At 35.4% G+C, this 21,378-nt stretch overlaps 1 protein-coding gene across 14 annotated transcripts in view; it reads right to left on the bottom strand.

Annotated features, from left to right (window-relative positions):
- STK3 (serine/threonine kinase 3) overlaps positions 1-21,378 on the bottom strand; it is a 459,940-nt gene that overhangs the window by 162,723 nt on the left and 275,839 nt on the right. For all 14 annotated transcript variants that reach the window (XR_010159291.1, XR_010159292.1, XM_063816448.1 and 11 more), the window contains one exon: positions 8,528-8,703. Coding sequence is in view for 12 of the 14 variants with exons in the window: in XM_063816448.1 (XP_063672518.1) it covers positions 8,528-8,703 (176 nt within the window). In the remaining 2 variants the exon portion in view is untranslated. The remainder of the gene's footprint in view (positions 1-8,527; positions 8,704-21,378) is intronic.

Genomic DNA, 21,378 nt, shown 5'->3' on the forward strand with positions numbered 1-21,378 from the left:
TAAGTACAGGCTTGCTCACTTAAATTTGTAAGGGAAATGATGATATAATGAGTTTTAACCTAAGGTATTAATTACCTAAATAAGCAGAATTAGTTTAATGTTTCAGTAGACTTTGCCTAGACACAACCACCAAATAAAAATTTCAGAAATTATGGAAGCCTTAAACAGCACCATTAGGAACAAGAAAGTGAAACGCTCATTCTACCTCAGATAGCCAAGTGGATTAAATTCTACTAAAGAAAAAAATTTTAAAAACCAGTGCAGCAGTTCAGAGACACTAACATCTTTGTTGCTTTTAACGCAGAATCAATTAAATCTAGTTTAGCTGCCCAGTGACTAAATTATTATTTTCTACTTGTACATAAACACTTATCTTCGAAGCAGGTCACTTTCCTTTCAAAACAAAGGTTATGACTATCTTAAATGCCTCAGCAGACGGATGGTCAAAACCTCATAAAAATTCTACATGGACCTAGACAATCACATGACACAACTGTGCACACGCCACACCATCTGTTGGATATGACTGCCAGCACAGATTTCGTGAGCTGACAAAGGACTGAAATAGTCAAGAATTCTGCAACTATTTCAAAGTGCAGGCTTCTCATTAATTTTAATTTCCTGTTGGCTCTACAAGGAATGACTGAGTAGTGAAAGCACAATATGCCACATACACTTGAGTTCATGCCACATGTACACCTGTAATCATAAACTCTTATCCAAAGCTATCCACTGGAACATTTGGGATTTTGTGTGTTTATTTCTTCTTTACCCTAGAAGAAATAAATCTGAAATATCTATAGTTGTCTTTTCATACTTTGTTAATACTCTTGCAAACATCTGGAAATACTTGACAATAATCATTTAATTAATGCAAAGGTAATCGATGACAATATGCTTAAATACTTCACTCAACTGAAGTGGTTTCCTCAGTCCACAGAACTAAGGACTGTGGAGAACAAGCAGTTCTTTGACTAAGGAGTACACTACAAGGAAAACTATAGCCAATATCTCTTTTAAAACCAGAAACATTACCTGCATTTAAACAAAGCAGATAACATGCTGCTATACTGGTAAAACAAACAAACAAACAAACAAAAAACTGGTAGATGCTGCTGGCTTAAGTTTTTACCTTAAGCTGTCTACAGGGTCTGTGTTGCTGAGGGCTTACTAAAGGGGTGGCCCTGCTCCTCTTTTTCGGGGCTACTCCAGTTTCTTTATCACTCCTTCACAGCTGCTGGCTATAGAGGAGGGTGAAAAGACCCTGAGAAAGAAACATTTCTCCAGAACAAGTGAAGAGTCCTAAAATGTCCATGGGCAGCTCCAGCAGCAGGGTTGGTACTTTCTCTGACAACCCTTTACTGTTTTCTGCATTTTGCAACAGTGACTTTTGTTTTGTTTCCCTGTAATCATACTCACTTGCTAATGCAGGCATCAAAGGTAGGACTGCGGAAAAACTAGGAAAGCCCCAGGCAACTTTATACTTGGAGAGCAAAGTTAGTTTTTTTCCCTTCTCTGCCACAATTTTTGGGACTTTTTCTTCAGTGTGGCCCTGGAGGATTCTTGTGTCCCTTAGCTCAAAAGAACACCACCAACTGAATAAATATTTAAGAATCAGAGTAATTAAGAAATGTTAACTTACAATTCAGTATGAGTCAAAACCAAAAATGGTTGATTTACCTAATTTCTCTTATACTAGTAATTACTGTCAATCCAATTTCTTTCTTTTTTAAAATTTGGAACCAATGTAGTGGGTTAACAGATGGCTTTTGAAGTTTTTGTTCTTATTCCAAAATCTTTACATTACCCAAAATATATCTATTTAAATACGATACTGTAATTTCTGCAAAACATTATCTACATGCTCTCTATTTAACACTAAACAATCTGGATGTTAAGGCTGTTTGGAAATAATTCTAACAAAAACTGAAACATTAGACTAGTGCTATAATAAACAGACTTGCCTTTTACATTTGTTTTAGAAATCTTCATAAGCACATCCTAAACATAACTTTTTTCCGGTAGGGTTAAAAATAATTCAATTAGCCCAAATATATTTTATCTCCTATCTTTTTATGATAATCCCCAATTTGGTGACATCATAAATTCTTTTATCATCTCCTTACATTCAGGAACATAACATGAGAAAATCCATAGAAAATCCCAAAGACAAATGCTAACGATTTAAAAGGAAGTACACAAATTCTATTGCATACAGGCTTTAAGAAAAGGAATGCTTCCTACCCTGCACATCTGTCTAGCAGGTGCCTTTCTGAATAAGTTTTGTACTTTAGGAATCTGCTCTGAGTACCTCAAAAGACAATAAAGTGTTCTCTTTCATTTTTTTTTCTTAGAACCCATTTTCCTCAAGGCAGAAGGATGAAGCCTTCTCTGTCCTGAAAACATGGTCAAAACAACTTTGGCTTATTTTAAGCAACTTCTATCAAATAGACTTAGGAATTATATAAAATACAGTTCTCTTCTAGAAGGCGGCCTCGAGATGCATCATGAAGAGGGAAGATACACACATAAACCTTAGTATGCTTTATACTTTAATGAGTCATATTTTTAAACATTCTGTAACTAACATATGAGGGAATGAATAAGACCAGATTTCCCTCATTAACAGCTGGTATCTTTGCTTTTAGTCCACTTCCCCATTTTGTGAGCAAAGCAGTCCACCAAATCACTTACGCTGTGCTCCACCTATGCTTCTTCTTTTAACCACTCTTTCTTTGCCCCTCTTACACCCTTTTCCTTGTCTTTTGCCATACTCACTACCACTCTTGGCAATTATTTGTTCATCTTCTGGCAATGCTTCCTTTATTCATCTCTTATTTATTTCCATTTCCATTCCGCTCAGTGGCGATTACAAACATTTCCCACTTTCCTCAAAGTGATGAGAGGGTTGAGCAGTTCCAGTTGACAGGTGTAACAAATGTTGAGAAAGGAAGAAGTGTTCTAGTCACTCCGTCCCTCCTGCAATTCCCTTTTTAAGGCTATCTGCCCTATATAAGTCAAAAATAAATAACTCTGCAAAAATTGGATCCAGTCATATGATCTCTTGATATCCCTTTCCAACTGTGAGAACATCTTCCTTTATTATTTTTTTTGTTACTGTCACCATTTATCATTTGGTTCCTCACCTTAACTAATCAAAATAGTACTCTTCAATCTAGTATGTCAGCTATTTCTGTTAAACTTTCCTCCTCATTCTTGTTTTTCTTTTCAATTTTATTCCTATATTATTTTAAGCTTGTGCCACATAACCGATTTCCCCTACCCTGAGTCTCTTCCTATCAATCCTTCATGCTATCTTCAATATTAATATTCTTAAGATACTTTTCATCATGTCATCCTCCAACTTAAAACCTTCAGTGGCTTTCCACTGTCTATTAAATAAATATTCAGACTCTGTAACCTTGCAAGCTTTCACCCTCTGATCTGGATCTACTTTTCCATTTTATCTCTCGTATTTTTCCAGATTAACTACCACAGACTTGAAGGTCTCTATTTCATTGCCACCCAACATAGATTATGCTTTCCTACCGCTAAGCTTTTTATTACACATCATTCCTTGTAGTTCCTGCCTTCTCTCTTTCTGCTATCCATTTATCAATGCTTAGACAAAGTCCTCTTCCACATTATAATTTCATATACAACTCCAGCCTTCATCAAATCTCCCTCTTATTCAAAACCACATGGCAATGTCTGAGTTATTGTTCTGGATTACAATTTACCACTTCATTAACTCATACCTTGTCCTCTTAATAAATCAGTATAATTTATTTTTACCCACAGTGCCTAGCACAATCCAAAGTAAAATATTTGTTAAATTAGCTTAATGTTTTATAACAAATTTTGGAATTTCCAGATAGAATGACTACAAAATCTATGAGGGGCTAAAAATGTTTCCAAAAGTTGCTTTCAGGAGTTAGCCATTGGAAAAATAGATTCACAAAACTAAAATGAGTCTAAGACAGACGGTAGAAGGCTACATGTCAAAAATTGTGTGTATGTGAAAAATCTGAAAGTAGAGTACTGCAATGGTCATTATCAAAATCATTAATGAACTCTTAATTTCCTAAATTCAACATTCTAATTTCTGTTGAATTTTAATTAACACCCTTTCTATTAGATTGTCTGCAAAGTATACTGTAATAATTCCTTCCATCTCATAGCCACCCTTTGCCATGTGACTTTGCTGTTCCTTCCATCATGAGGTGAAATTTATTTCCATATCCTATGAATTAGGACTAGACTTCTGACATATTTTGACAACAGACTATGACAACAGTGACACTGTGCAAATTCTTTCCCCTCCTCTTATGCATTTTTATGCAAAAAAAATGCATAACACAAAATTAACCATTTTCAAGTGTTCAGTTAAGTGGCATTATTTATATTCACACTCTCATACAAGCATCACTACCATCCACTTCTGGAACGTTTTTCATCTTGCAAAACCGAAACTCTGTACCCAACAAACAATAACTCCCTATTTCCCACCCGTGAGAACCAACATTTTATTTTCCATCTCGATGAATTTGACTATTAAAGGTAACTCATATAAGTAGAATCATATAGCATTTGTCCTTTTGTGACCTGGCTTATTTCACTTAGCATAATGTCTTCAGTGCTTACCCATGTTGTAGCATATTGCACAATTTCTTTCCTAAGGCTGAACAATATTCCATTTTATGTATTACAACATTTTTTTAATCCATTCATCCATCAATGGACACTTGGGTTGCTTCTACCTTTTTGTCATTGTGAATAATGCTGCCATGAAAAAGGGTGTACAACTACCTCTTTGAGACCCTGCTTTCACTTCTTTGGTACATACCCAGAGGTAGAATTGCTGGATTATATGATAATGCTATGTTAGTTTTTTTGAGGAACCACCATACTGCTTCCCATAGTGACTACAACATACTTCCACCAGCAGGTGCACAAGGAAAGGTTCCAATTTCTCTACGTCTTCAGCAACACTTCTTATTTTATGTGTTTGTGTTTTGATAATAGTCATTTGAATGGGTGTGTAGTATCTTATTGTAGTTTTGATATGCATTTCTCTAATGATTAATGATAATTATCGAATCTTTTCATGTGTTTATTAGCCATGCTTATCTTCTTTGGAGGAATATCTATTTAAGTCCTTTGCCCTTTTTTTTTTTTTTTTTTGAGACAGAGTCTCGCTCTGTCACCCAGGCTGGAGTGCAATGGCACGATCTCGGCTCACTGCAACCTCCGTCTCCTGGGTTCAAGTGATTCTCCTGCCTCAGCCTCCCAAGTAGCTGGAATTACAGGCATGTGCCACCACACCCCAGCTAATTTTGTATTTTTAGTACAGGTGGGGTTTCACCTTGTTGGTCAGGCTGGTCTCAAACTCCTGACCTCAGGTGATCCACCCACCTCAGCCTCCCAAAGTGCTGGGATTACAGGCATGAGCCACCATGCCCAGCCCCTTTGCCCATTTCTGAAATGGATTGTTTGGGGTTTTTTTTGTTGCTGTTGAGTTGTAGGAGTTCATTATACATTATGAATATTAACCTCTTATCAGATATACGATTTACAAATGTTTTCTCTCATTCCATTGGTTGCCCTCCACTCTGTTGATAGTGTCTTGTGATGCACACAAGTTTTCCATTTTGATGTAGTCCAATTTATCTATTTTTTGTTACTTGTTTTTAGTGTCATAGCCTAGAAATCACTGCTAAATCCAATGTCATGAAGTTTTTCTCATATGTATTTCCTACTAATTTTTTAGTTTTATTTCTTACTGTAAGATCTTTGGCCCATTTTGAATTAATTTTTGTATATGGTGTAAAGTAAGACTCCAACTTCATTCTTTTGCATGTGGATATCCAGTTTTCCCAGCACGATTTGCTGAAACGCCTCTTCTTTGCCCCCACTGAATGGTCTTGGCATCCTTGCCGAAAATCATTTGACCATAGATGTGAAAAGTTTACTTCTTAGCTCTCTATTCCATTGGTCTACATGTCTGTCTTTCTGACAGTACCACACTGTTTTGATTTCAGTAGCTTGGTAGTAAGTTCTGAAATCAGGAAACATGAGATCTTCAATTTTGTTTTTCTTTTTCAAGATTGTTTTGACTAATTAGGGTTCCTTGAGAATCCATATGGATTTTAGGATGAGTTTTTTTCCAGTTTTGCAAAAAACATCATTAGGATTTTGACAGAGATGACAATGACTCTGTAGATTGCTTTAGGCAATATTAACATCCTAACAATATTAAAGATTATAATCTATGAATATGTCTTTTCATGTACTGATATCTAATTTCTTTCACCCATATTTTTGCAGTTTTCAGTGTACAAGTCTTTTACCTACTTGGTTAGGATTATTCCTAAGTATCTCATTCTTTTTGATGCTATTATCAGTGGACACTGTGCAGATCCTACGCTGATGTCAAGAGGCCTTACAACCTTGTTTTCACCTTCTTGGAAGGCTACTACTGCCACATACAAACTCCAGGCTTGCCTGATGAGATCATACGACCTAGCCAATAGTTAGCACAATTGCCAACACATTTGGGAAGTAATTTTAGAGAGAGTGTTCAGCCCCATTCAAGCCAGCAGATGACTGCAGTCACTTAAGAAACCCCAGGTAAGCCCAGCAGAAGAAACACTTAGATAAACCTAGACAAACTATTAACCTACAAAATTGTGGTTTTGATGAAAGTAAAATAGTTGTTATTTTAAGCCATTAAATTTTGGGGTGGTAGAAAGATTAACTGAAGCAAAGTTAAATCATTTTATTTGCCATTTCTTAACCATGATAATTTATTCATTACTTTGTAGCTCATTTCAAAGTGTTTCTCAGAGCCCATTAAGATGTATTCCATACTATTCAGCCATAAAAAAGAATAAAATCTTATCTTTTGAAGCAACATGGATGGAACTGGAGGCTATTATCTTAAGTGAAACAACTCAGAAACAGCAAAGTCAAATACTGCATGTTCTCATGTATAAGTAGGAGCTAAATAATGTGTACACGGACACAGAGTGTGGAATAATAGACTATGGAAACTTGGAAGGGTGAGAGGGGAAGAAGGGAGTCAGATGAGAAACTACCTAAAGGGTACAATGCACATTATTTGGGTAACGGTTACACTAAAAGTCCAGACTTCACCATGATGCAATATATCCATGTAAATTTAAAAAACAGCAATTGTACCCTTAAATTTATGCCAAAAAAAAAAAAAGATTTATTCCAACTGACACAAGACAACTCTTTGAGGCTAAATACTCTACATTATTCATTATATTCATGAATAATTTGAAGCTTAAATGTCAGCATTCTAAATAATTTATAATTTTTAAAAAGTAGATAGGTTAAAATGAAATCTTATTAGGACTAAAGATGTATTGATTTTATTTTTCTAACTGCTTACTACAATAGTGAAAAAATATTAAGTAGACATTGCAATGATGTTTGCAAGCTAACCTGTGAATTATACTGCTAATATTTGCTAGCAATTAGTACTAAATTTATTGGGGATAGATTTTGAAACTTTATTATCTGATTATTTAAAAACTCAATCACAATATTGAGGGAAAAAGTACTTAAAATATTTATAGTTGCAAAGCATTTAGAGTCATGTTGTCTAAGCAAAATGGTTTATTATTACTTAAAAATTCTTAAATTTAAAAAATGTACATATTTATATTTATCTAAAATTGTATTTACTTATCCATATGTTTATTAATAAATAAAACTATAAAGGATTATAAAGTTATTTTGTTTGGGAAAAAAAATCTTCCAGAACAATATGCAAAAGTAACATTATTATTTAAAATGTGGTTAAGTAAAAATTTACTCCATAAAATTTTCACTCCATTAAATAACTCATTTTGAGAATTTACTCTCTCAAGTTCTGGAAACAGTTACTTTAAAATAGTTCATCTGTATTTTATGCATTCTTTAAAAGAAGTAAGAAGAACCAGGGTAGAAGAAATAATGAGAAAATGTAACAAAATAGGTGATAAGGCAGTTTTATACTGAAGTTTATATGCTCCTAGGTACAGAATAGGACTATTATTTCTGAGAAACCAAGTGGAATTAACACTTACTCAAATAGAAACCAACTCATATACTTTAAAAATTGAAGCAAATTCTCAAACTCTATGTCATAAATACCTTTGCTTCATTAATTTTGGCAACTGAGTTTACTGAATGTCAGAAGTATCTCATATTTGCATTATTGAAAACATCTTTTAAAATAGTTGTCATTTTAGTTTTAAGGAGTCCTGAATATTTATCTAAATTTGAGCTATGATTTATTTAACTATAAAAAAGTATTTCTCTGCAAGTACATTTCTATAAGCAAGCTACAGTTTCACAATTTCTCTAACCATGTATATGGCTGTATAATGAATATTAACATATGGTCTATAATTGTATATACATACACACAGTTCATATACATATGAACTATGCTTCTCAATTTGATGATAAAATATAGAAGGAGAAAACATAAATTGAAGAATTAAAATGTACTTACAAAGTCAAAGTCTCCATCTTGAGGAACTTTCCAGTTATCAGGAAAAACGTTTTTGGACATAGGGAAGGGTTCATGCATGTTCTGATTACAGTTTTCGTGACTCTTATTCTTGAAGTCTTGCTTATCAAAGTAGTCCATGAAAGATGGTCTTTGTACTTGTGGTGAGGTTGCATTTCCTTAGGTAAACAAAGAACATAAGGAAGGTATAAGTTCTTACATTTAAGGAAGTATTTTCTTTGAAGTATGATTTTTTTATGAAGCCATATAATAAATTTGCACTGGTCAGATTCAAGGCCAACATAATTAATTTCATAAAGAACAAAGTGAAATAAAATAAGAATTAAAAAATACCCAGACCAAATAAAAATTAAGCTGATGATTAGGCAAAGGTCTGGAATGTTTAGATTGTAGAAACATTTCAGAAGTTTAGTAAAATCATTATCAGAATTTTATTAAAAATCATTTCAGCTTTATTTCAAATTTCTCAAAGAAAGTAAATTTTAAAAACTCAGGTGTTTTTGGTGGGCTTTTTTTCTTTGCATTTAAGCCTGCATTGCTATTGTTATTGTACATTTTCAGCTGTAAGAAATTATGAGGACTTGGCTAGGCATGGTGGCCTGTAACCTCAGAACTTTGGGAGGCTAAGGTGGAAGGGATGCTTGAGCCCAGGAGTTCAAGACCAGCCTAAGCAACATAGTGAAACTCTGCCTCTATAAAAAATACAAAAAATTAGCCAGGTGTGGTGGCACCTATCTGTAGTCCCAGCTACTTTGGGGACAGAGGTGGGAGGATCACTTGAGCCTGGGAGGTCAAGGCTGCAGTGAGCTATGATTGTGCCACTGCACTCCAGCCTGGGCAACAGAGCAAGACCCTGTTCAAATTAAAAAATATATATATGAAATACATAAACTTTAAAAAAATTAAAAAAAATCATAAGAACTTACTCAGTTTCCTCTTATATTTATCAAACTGCTTCCTCAGTCTTTCTGATTCCCTCTGTCCCTGGACTTCCATGGCTTCGCCTGCCACACTTACATCCATGTCTCCCAACACTACTTCTCTAGCCCAGACTTTGCGCCTAAGTTCCATAACTAACTTTGCTAGATATTAGACAACTTAATCTGAGGTGAGTTGCCAATTAATTTACCAGTTCTAAAACTAAATTCAAGATCTTTCCCTTCAAACCTACAGCTCCCCCGACATATTCTATCTCCACTAAAGTCAACCTTATTTACTCAATCCCCAAAATAATAAAGTTGAGAATTAATTCAGACTCCTCCCTTCCCACCATAGCAAACTGATTATTAGGTCTTTTAATTCTACTTCTCAGTACAGTTAACTATAACCCCTTTTCTCTACTTATCATTGCAACTGTCTTAGTTTAGCTTCTAATCACTTCTTGCTTAGGCCATTGTAGCAGCCTCCAAACTAGTATCCTTGCTTCCAATATCACAGTTTTGATTTTAATTTCCATATTGTCAAAGTGGTGACCTTTCTAAATACAAACCAAAAGATGTCATTCTGCTCAGAATCTTTCAATGGCTCTTCATTTTTTATACTGAATGACTAAATAGGAAATAAATATTTGGAATAACTAGATTTTTAATCTGGCTATATTGGTCTTGATCAGCGGTTTTCAAATTGGATCCTTAAAGCCCCAGGGCTCCAAATAAATGTCCCAGAGACCACCAAGAAGGCATTTCCCATATAATTCTCCAAATACAAAGTAAGCTACTTTCCTTTTTCTTTTCTTTTTTTTTGAGATGGAGTTTCGCTCTTGTTGCGCAGGCTAGAGTGCAATGGCACGATCTCAGCTCATTGCAACCTCCGCCTCCTGAGTTCAAGCAATTCTCCTGCCTCAGCCTCCCAAGTAGCTGGGATTACGGGCATGCGCCACCATGCCCGGCTAATTTTGTATTTTTAGTAGAGATGGGGTTTCTCCATGTTGGTCAGGCAGTAAGCTACTTTCTTAAGAATTTTTTGTGGGGAGTACACCTCCCCACAAGGGACCCTGATGGGCAACTGTAAGTTACAAAAAGTATTTTTAAAATGTAAAATTGAAATCTTTCCTTCCGTAATTTACACTCATGTTCCAAATAAATTCCTCTTTCGTATAATTGTCCCTCAAATATCTGAAGACAGAGGTAATGGCTCCTGTCTTGGCTGTCTATTTTTAATATAAAACATCCCCAGTTCCTTTCATAGGATATATGTTTCAGATTCATCATCAACTTGTTTACTTGCCTATGGAGACATTCTAGTCTCACTGTTCCTCTAAAAAGAAACATAATATTCATAACAGTTATCTGACCAACCTAGATTGCATTTGTAATAGTCCTAGCACAGTTGAAAACTACAGTTACTACTATGACAACTAAGTAACAATGTTAGTTGGGACAAGCTTTAAGGTCATTTTGGTCAAAAGAAAGCATGTTAAGACTTATTTTTAGTCTTTAAAAATATGAGGGAAGCCTAAATCGATGCCTACTTTATGTGGCAAATCAGAGAGTCCGGAATTCTTAATCAAACTTCAAAAAACAAAAGGGTGGGGTGACGGAGATTGAACTGAGAGGTAAACGTCCTATCTCCTCTTTCCTTTCTCCCTACTTTTGGATCTCTATGTGTGTTATTTGACAGATTGGAAGCCTAGGTGAGGCGGCTTAGGTGAGGTTATAAGAGAGAGTGGTAATGGTGATATTTATTCATTAAAAAAATTCTGTCTCATTGCCTTAAAATAAAATGGTTTGCCATATCAAAACAGAGGTTTTATTGACTTCACCTTATGTGTTTAAAAAAAATTTTTATAAGATAAAATTTACCATCTTACTTCTGGGTATATATCCGGAATTGAAAGCCAGGTCTTGAAGAGATATCTGTAACCCCATGTCTATTGCAGCATTATTCATAACAGCTAAAACATGGAAGCAAGCCAAGTGCCCATTAGCAAAATGTGAGGAAGGAAATTCTGACACATGCTACAACATGGATGAACCTTGAGGACATTATGCTATGTGAAATAAGCTAGTAACAAAAGAACAAAATACTGTATGATTCCACTTATGTCAGGTATTTAGAGTAGTCAACATCATAGAGACAGAAAACAGAATGGTGGTTGCTAGGGACTAAGAGGAGTGGGAAATGGGGAGTCAGTGTTTAATAGGTACAGCAGTTGAGTTTTACAAGATGAAAAGAGTTATGGAAATTGATGGTGGTGATGGCTGCACAACTTTATGGAAGTGCTTAAGATTAATACTATTGAACTAGATACAGGCATATTTCGCAGTTATTGCAGGTTTGGTTCCAGACCACTGCAATAATGAGAATATCGCAATAATGTAAGTCACATAAATTTTTTGGTTTCCCAGTGCACATAAAAGTTATGTTTGTTTGTTTGCCTTCACAACGTCAATTTTCTTAAAAATTTCTTTTTAACTTTTAAGGTCAGGGGTACATGTGCAGATTTGTTACATAGGTAAACTTGTGTCATGGGGGTTTGTTTTACAGATTATTTCATCACCCACGTATTAAGCATAGTACCCATTTGTTTTTTCTGATCCTCTCCCTCCTCCCAGCCTCCACTCTCTGAAAAGTCCCAGTGTGTGTTGTTCCCCAGATGTGGCCATGTATTCTCATCATTTAGCTTCCACTTGTAAGTGAGAACATGCGGTATTTGGTTTTCTAAAAGTTATGTTTAGGAGTGACATCAGAAAGATGGCTGACAAGAGAGGCCTGGTGCTAGTCCACTCTCAACAAAAAAAGACCAAGGCAACAGATAAATAGCTAAGATTTGACTGGAGTGTCAGTGGGAGAACCCTGGAGAATAACGAGAGAGTGCAGAGGCACCTGTGCTGCTTAGAAGTCCAGTTTGGGGTGGCTGTAGTGTTTCTTAAATAATACCGCAGTGAAGTTTGCTGTATCAGTTAACTCTTCCTTTCACAAAATGTTTCTCTGTAGCATGAGATGCTGTTTCGTAACATTTTACCCACAGCACAGTGTCTCTCAAAATTGTAGTCAATCCTCTCAAACTCTACCACTGCTTTATCAACTGAGTTTATGGAAAATTCTAAGTCCTTTGTTGTCATTTCAACAATGTTCACAGCATCTTCACAAGGAGTAGATTCCATCGCAAGAAACCACTTTCTTTGCTCATCCATAAGAAGCAACTCTTCATCTGTTCAAGTTTAATCATGAGATTGCAGCAATTCAGGCACATCTTCAGGCTGTACTTCCAAGTCTAGTTCTTTCGCTATTACCATCACACTTGCAGTTACTTCCTCCACTGAAGTCTTTAACCCCTTAAAGTCATCCATGAGGGTTGGAATGGACTTCTTCCAACCTCCTGTTAATGCTGATCTTTTTACTTCCTCCTATGAATCACAAATGTTCTTAATAACATGAAGAATGATGAATCCTTTCCAGAAGGTTTTCAACTTACTTGATCCAGATCCATCAAAGCAATCACTATTTACGGCAGATATTGCCTTATAAAATGTATTTCTTAATAATAAGACTTGAAAGTCTAAAATACTCCTGGATCTATGGGCTACAAAATGGATGTTGTGTTAGCAGGCATGAAAACAACATTAATTTCCTTGCATATTTCCATCAGACCCCTTGGGTGACCAGGTGCATTCTCACTGAGCAGTAACAGTCCAAAGATAATCTTTTTTTCTCAGCAGTAAGTCTCAACAGTGGGCTTAAAATATTCAGCAAACCATAGTGCAAACAAATGTGCTGCCGTCCAGGCTTCATTATTCCATTTATAGAGCACAGGCAGAGTAGAATTAGCATAATTTTTAAGGGCCCTAGGATTTTCAAAACAGTAAATGAACATTGGCTTCAACTTAGTCACCACCACCAGCCTGTCCTTTGAAGCTCTGAAGCCAGGCATTGACTTCTCCTCTGTAGCTAGGAAAGTCTTAGATGACATCTTCCGATAGAAGACTTGTTTATTCTATATTGAAATTCTGTTGTTTAGGGTAGCCACCTTCATCAATTATCTTAGCTACATCTTCTGGATAACTTGCTGCAGCTTCTCCATCAGTACTTGCTGCTTCACTTTGTACTTGTATGGTCTGGAGATAGCTTCTTTCCTTAAACGTCACGAACCAACCTATGCTAGCTTCAAACTTTTCTTCTGCAGCTTCCTTACCTCTTTCAGCCTTCCAGAATTAAACAGAGTTAGAGCCTTGCTCTGGATTAGACTTTGGCTTAAGGAAATGTTGTGACTGGTTTAATCTTCTATCCACACCACTCAAACTTTCTCCATATCAGAAAGAGAAAGGCTGTTTCACTTTCTTATCATTCATGTGTTCACTGGAGTAGAACTTTTAATTTCCTTTAAGAAGTTTTTCTTTGCATTCACAACTTGGCTGTTTGGTGCAAGAGGCCTAGCTTTCACCCAGTCTCAGCTTTCAATATGCCTTCCTCACCAAGTTTAATCATTTCTAGCTTTTGATTTAAAGTGAGAGATGTATGACTCTTCCTTTCACTTTAGCACACAGAGGCCATTGCAGGGTTATCAATGGGCCTAATTTCAATATTGTGATGTCTCAGAGAAAAGGGAGGCCTGAGGAGAGAGACAGAGACAAGGTAATGGCCTGCTGGTGGGGCAGTCAGAACACATACTACATTTATCAATTAAATTCGCCATCTTATATAGGCGCAGTTTGTTGTGCCCCCAAACAATTACAATAGTAGCACCAAAGACCACTGATCACAGATCAGTGTAACAGACATAATAATCATGAAAAGGTTTGAAATATTGTGAAAAGTACCAAACTATGACACAGAAACACAAAGTGAGCACATAACATTGGAAAAACAGTGCCAATAGACTTGCTTGACACAAGGTTGCCACAAACCTTCAATCTGTAAAACACAGAATGTCTGTGAAGCACAAAAAAGCAAATTGCAATAATGAGGTATGCTTATGTTTAAAAATGGTTAAGATGGTGAATTTTAGGTTATATGTATTTTACCACAATAAAAAAAATTTTTTTAATTACCATCAAAAATGTGCCATTCAGTAGCATGAAGTATTGTGTGACCAATCTTCACCTTGCAAAATGGAGACTCTTGTACCCAATGAACAACTTGCCATTTTCCCCTACCTCTAGCAACCACCATTTTACTTCCTGTTTTTATGAATCTTACTACTCTGGATATGTCATATAAGTATAATCCATTAAAGTGGTATTTTTTTTTGTTTTTCTTTGTTTTTTTTTATGACTGGCTTATTTCATTTAACATAATGACCTCAAGGTTCATTCATGTTGTGGCATGTGTCAGCATTTCCTTCCTTTTCAAGAATAAATAACATTCAACTCTATGTATATACTACATTTTGCTTATCCATTTGTCTGTCGATGAACACTTGGGTTTTTCTACTTTTGTTGAATAATGCTCCTATGAATATTGTTTAATAATGCTCCTATGAACATGAGTATAGAAATACATCTTAGAGATCCTGCTAATTATGTGGCTTTGTGTTATTTACTCTTTTTTAAATAAGTTTTTCTCTATGTGCAGATCTTTAGTTGCAAGTAATCTTATTTTTTAATATCTATCCGGAGGTCTTTTTCGCTTTCTAATGGGTGTTTTGATGGTTGAGCCTAATCTCTGATTAAATGAATGATTACAATACAATGTAAACATGTGAATAATATAATTATTGGTAAAAGTAATTTTTATTTTTACCCTATGAGTATGTTGTATGTATGTATGGATGGATGGATGGGTGGGTGGACTGACTGATTTGATTGCCTGACAGGGTCTCTCCTTCTGTCTCCCATGCTGGAGTGCAGTGGCATGATCTCCGCCCACTGAAGGCTTGACCTTCTGGGCTCAAGCGATTTTCCCATCTCAGCCTCCTGAGTAGCTAGGACTACAGGCATGCACCGCCACACTCGGTTAATTTTTGTTTACTTTTTGTAGAGATGAGGTCTTACTATGTTGCCCAGGCTGGTTTCAAACTCCTGGACTCAAGCAATCCTCCCATTTTGGCCTCCCAAAGTGCTGGCATCACAGGTGTGGGCCACCATACCTCGCTGAGTTATGTCTTTTAAATGTGTTTCCATCTTTACTTTTCATTAAACCATAAGTTCCCTAATGTAGAATTCCAAATCCTTTACCTAAATAATTTCACAGATAACTCTATTAATTTGTGTTTTTGACTGTCTACCCAGATGTTCAATACCTATGAACAACAGCAGGAGCCATGGTTTTTCATCATTACTTTTGAATTAGTAGATGCTATATGTATTTCATTACTAGCATTGGTGCACTGCTGATAATGTATTTGAGAAAGTATTGTGACTACTATAATTATTATTAGGTTGGTGCAAGTAATAACAGAATGATCTATCCCAGTAGAGTCAGAAAGAACCTGATTTTCAGAATATGCATGTATTAGTGGAAAAATAGAAAAAGACTCTCAACACAACTGTTTATCTAAGGACCAATCCTCTAATTACAGCTGTTCCAGCTTTAGATGGCTAGAAAATGTGACAAGACATCTGGGACCCAAATGGTACCCACTGTAAAGATATTGAGACATTTTATGAAATTTAAGATAGTATAAAACACCAATATTTGTGGTAAACCTTTAGAACGTAGAACACTCTCATATCTCACATTCAAAGCTCATGAAAAAGAAACTCCTTAGGGACAGTTCAGCATGAAAACAGCCAAAGCTGCCTTTAGATTTCCTGTCATAACAGACTTTACAAGTATGTTAAAAATGAACAAAATATGTAGAAGAGAAAGTGTAATATTTCAACGATCAATAAATATGCTAAAAATAAAGATATGGTGTCTATGGTGTTCATCTTCAACTTTGTTCCCTGAAATCAACAACAAAAATAGAAATTGGTTAATTTGATGGGTTACATCACTGACATTTAGATAGGACACATACATTCCATTAACATTTTCAGCAGATTTTTAGTACCTTTGATTTGTCTCTAGGCTTCATCATTACAAGACGTATTTCTCTATATTCAGAATTGAAACTTGGTTCCCATGGTAACCTCTTATACCAAAATAGAGTCTAGGAATTTAACCTGTTATTCTCCATTTCTGCCCCATTTTGTAAGTTTAAAAAAATTACAAGTGTAGCTCAACTTACACATATTTTTTATAAACCAATTGAGTAAATCAAACCATAAAGCTGGGAGAAGGGGGATAATCCCTTAAAGAAATTCTTTGCTCAATATTCTTTTTGTTTCTTTTTCTTTTTAAAGGGAAGATTAATTCTGTAATAGAATTATATATTTAGTTGTAAGTTCTGTTTTCATCAAGAAGTCTTAAAATGTGTCACACACATAAATACATCTGAAAACTTTAACATTCAGTATTATATAATAAGGGTTATCAAGTTTGTCAAGGAAAGTCAGAATCAGGGAGGAGAGAAAAATGGTTTCTTTAGAAACTAACTGCTGGAAAAGTAAGAAACTCCTAAACCACCATTAGCAACTGCATTTGATAATGAATAGAAAGGTTTCACTGAAGCGTATTTCTAGATAGCATTCTTTAAAAAGTAAATTTAGTATTTGTAGGTGCTTTGGTAAGAACAAAACAAAAACAATAGAAACTACAAAAAGCATGCATTGTGGCACTACTAATCCAGTGAAGACAACAGCACTCTGTGACCTATGTTCCTCCCCAGATCATCTTCCTCTCTCCACACCAAGCCAGGACCACATTGCTTTCATTAATTTTTTTTTTTTTTCATCCAGCACTGGCTTCACTGCTGAGGCTCTCGTTATGGTCTTGTTTTCTCCTCAACTAGGAGATAAGAAACTCTTCATCCCAGAATCTTTACAAACTCCCCAGTGCTGTAATAAACAGTCAGGGTTCTCTTGATATACCACTGACTCTTACTTTGGACCTCTATCTGAGAAAATTCACCCAAACCATTATTGGAGTAAATTAAAAACTAATCTTTTCCTACCAGAAACTCACATTTATAGAGCACCTATTCTAATATGACCTACATATTAAGAGTAGCAGCATACACTGGGAAGGAGAAGGAGAAAAATAAAATCTCAGAAGTTGCTTTTTTCACTACAAAGAATAGAGTGGGGGAAATTTTAATCTTCTATAAAAACCTTCAAAACAGAAAGATGGGCTGAGCAGGCATTTCCTTTAGAAATGAGGAGAGTAAGAAAAAGGCTGAAGGAAAGACAATGTTCTTTTCTGCAATGAGTCAGAGAAGAAACAGTTTGATTAGAGAGAAGTGGTAGCAACAGAAAGGAGAGAAGCAGACTACTCCTTGGTGTTGATTAAATAAAGAAAGGAAATTACTAGGAAATTTCATTCCAGGAATCTACTCTTCCAACCCCAACAGTCTTGTGCGTGCTCCTGACAACATCCCAATCAGGAGCTTCTAACTGAAGTCACATAAGCCACCACCAATGTCGTAGTGTCTCAAAGTGAAAAATTTGCCTCCCTAATATCTATAATCCCTAGCTTCCTGACTAGGGGTGAGAAAGTATCTATCTCATTGGAAAAAGTGGCCATGTAATACAATTCTGGCTAATGACACATAAAAATAAGGGTTTAGGCCAGGTATGGTGGCTCATACCTCTAATCCCAGCATTTTGGGAGGCTGAGGCAGGAGGATTGCTTGAGGCCAGGAGTTTGAAGCTGCAATAAGCTATGGGCTATGATCACAAACACCATATTCCAGTCTAGATGACAGAGTGAGACCCTTCTCTTAAAAAAAAATCAAGTAAGGTTTTCTAGGAAAGTTCTGTTTTCTTGATATAGGCACAATCCTTTCTGTTTTTTGCTCTTTTCTACTGCCTGGAATACAGACTTGATGGCTAGAGATCCTACATTTACTCTGCAGGCAGGAGACCTGTGACACCTAAAGATGGTGTCACAGAAATGATTTCTAATGACATCATGAACTCACTCCGCCAGTGCCGGATACTCTGCTTTTGGATTTCTCATCAAATGAGAAAAGAAATTAATCTTATTTTGTTTAAACCACTGTTATTTGGGTTTATTGGTACATACAGTCAAATTCAGTCCTTAACTGATACATTTCTATTCCCAAATGGAGGATGTAGGGAGAAGCAGAAGGAGCAGCAATCTGCAGTTTCACTGCAGAAACATCCCAATTTCAAACTTGAAGTCCACTATTATACAGAGTAGTTTAAATATCACTACGTCTCAGATACATTATAGTTTTAAAGGTTTTTTTACAGGCTGACCTAAAAAACCTATGGCAAAATGCCTTTTGGCTTCCATACTCAAAAATTTTAAAAATAACCCACTCCTAAGATAAAAATAAACACTCTTACAGAGTTAACAAAAGTTTTAAAAGCAACTTAAATAAAAGAAGGAGTCTATTCTGTCAGATTTTTCTTTTTGGATGATTTAATAACAAGATACTATTAACCAAGATATGTTTACACTTAATTTTTTATTCAAATGTATGTGCTTATACTTCTAAATATTTTCCATTGCTTAATTTAAAACCTAGTATTAACATTTAGAGTATCTCTTTGTCATACACAAAAAAAAGATTAAAAAACAATTTTTAAAAAATTTTAAAGAGGAAAACAGGTTAGGTTTGTTTTAAAAGTTAGTGGGAGGGGGCAGCTGCAATTGCCCAGTAATGTTTAACTACACAATATGAAACACATGCCACAATGCGCAGCTGAGTCTCCAGGGAGATACATGTTCACAGAAGTGGGACAGAGAGGATGATGTTTCTGACTTACAATTTATTTAAAAAAATACTAGGCTCTTCAATGAGAAAATAAAGCAGGAAATCTCAAGATAGTAACCACTGTCATATGTGATGTGGTTGCTATGGCAAATACTTTTTTTAAGCACAAAAAGAATAATCATATAAAATTGACAACAATTTCTCCAGCTGCAGCCGAATTCTGACCCCAGCTTACAAAAACATTTTATTTTAACAATAATTTTAACGTTCAGAATTACCTAGTTCCTCAATTTTGGCCCTAATTCCTTCAACTAGTTGCTCATGGAACTAAAAACCTATTAGCAATAAAGAATAAAGTAACTATCATTCATTCTCTTTGTGGATAAGAAATTTTAAAGAAAAAGGTTGCTTTTCATCTCCTTCATGCATCCCCAAAACATTTACAAGTAAACTAAATTGTGAGAAATATAATACTGTAGAAAACACGTCAGTCCACCCACAATTATTCATTAAGTTTCCTAATTTGCACATCTTCTAAACAAGTAAAAAGTCCTCATAAAAATTTAAATATATAAAGTAATTTTTAAAAATACTTTAACAAAATAATTTAATTTTTAACTTCTTAGCATGATTATGACAAAGATATTCAAGTTTAGAGAATAAAATAACAATCATAACTTTAGTAAAGTATGTGTCAACATCAAAAAGATTTATGAAGATTACCTAATTTGTTCTTCTAAAAATATTTTAAGATGTGGGTGGTTCCACCTCATTAATGGCCTTCGAAATGTGTCCTTTAATTTGTTGCCAAGAGTATAGTGAATACATATAAAAACCAGGATGTTAACACAGAAGCTACTGACATCAGTTTTTTCCTGAACTTCACCATACTGTATTTTAAAACAAAGAAGGATAAACATAACATGGAGAAGGTCCATGGACTATTCATAAAAGATTAAAAAGCTTAGAAAATAATACCTGCACAAAGGTTAAAGAGACTGAAATTATTCAGCCAAGAAAAGTCAAGTCTGAGAAAGAACTTAATAAGTATCCAAGTATTTATGAAGGGTTCTTTGCACAGAAAATAGTGACCAGCTGTTTTCAATCTCCAATGAAGGCAGAATAGAAGGAAACAAAAATTGAAGCCCAAAGATTTTAGTTAAATAAAAGGAAGGAGTTCCTGTGCGAGTAATGAATATTGTAATGGTCACTGTATCTATGAAAATGCTTTCTTCCAAGGCCTGTACAGGAAAGACATTTTCATTTTTACAGGGAAGACTAATATTTACATCCTTGTGTGTGTTTTGTGCTAATAAAAGAGGTATCCTACAACCAAAATGCATACACCAGCAGGTCTGAGCTGGGTTATACTTCGTTAAACGTCCCACGGACCAAGAGCACACAGAATAGTAGACTATATTCAGTGCCCACAGGGAACTCCAAACCACTGCAGCCACACCTTAGCTGGATTCCTCGTACTTTTGTAAAGGAAAATGAACGATTTCTAATTGCCCAGAAATATGATGGGTATTTGCACCCAGCTGCAAGAGGGACCTGTAGTTTACTGCTGTCACCTTTATTGTCATATCCCGGGCAACATTAACCTCCTAAGTTAAAGAGGAATGGAACAGTTTTTCATAAAAGAATGGTAAGTGAGAAAGTAGTTCCCCTACACATTCTCCTACCCTTGCCAATTATTTCTTGGCATCTAAAATTCCATCCTTAGTGATTTACTCCTTTGGCTCAAGGCTGTATGATTCCGGGGAAAATGTATTTCATGAGCATTAAACATTATTAGGCATTTTATTCCTGTGTATCTGGTCTCTTTCCAAAACAGATTTTGGGGGAAAAAAGGAAGGAAGGAAAGGATATGAGAACCGAGAGAAAGATATTACTAAGCAAAGAATACGGCATGGAAGTAGATGCTCAGAACAAAACAAATTGCCTCATACTTAACGATTTTGTCTAGGAACAATGGATGAACCAGGGAGTAGAGTCAGTCTTCTCTTCTTGGTATCTCTCCTCAACTGACACTAATATCTAGTATCGTTTCCAGAGTAACTCCTAAAAAGCTAAAGCAGAACTTCATTTGCTTTCTCTTACTAATTAAGTAAAACTGCATATATGTGCTGTCCAAAATAAACTCTGAAATTTTCAAAATCAACAAATA

Source organism: Pan troglodytes, chromosome 7 (genome assembly GCF_028858775.2).
Source record: "Pan troglodytes isolate AG18354 chromosome 7, NHGRI_mPanTro3-v2.0_pri, whole genome shotgun sequence".
Lineage (NCBI taxonomy): Eukaryota > Metazoa > Chordata > Mammalia > Primates > Hominidae > Pan > Pan troglodytes.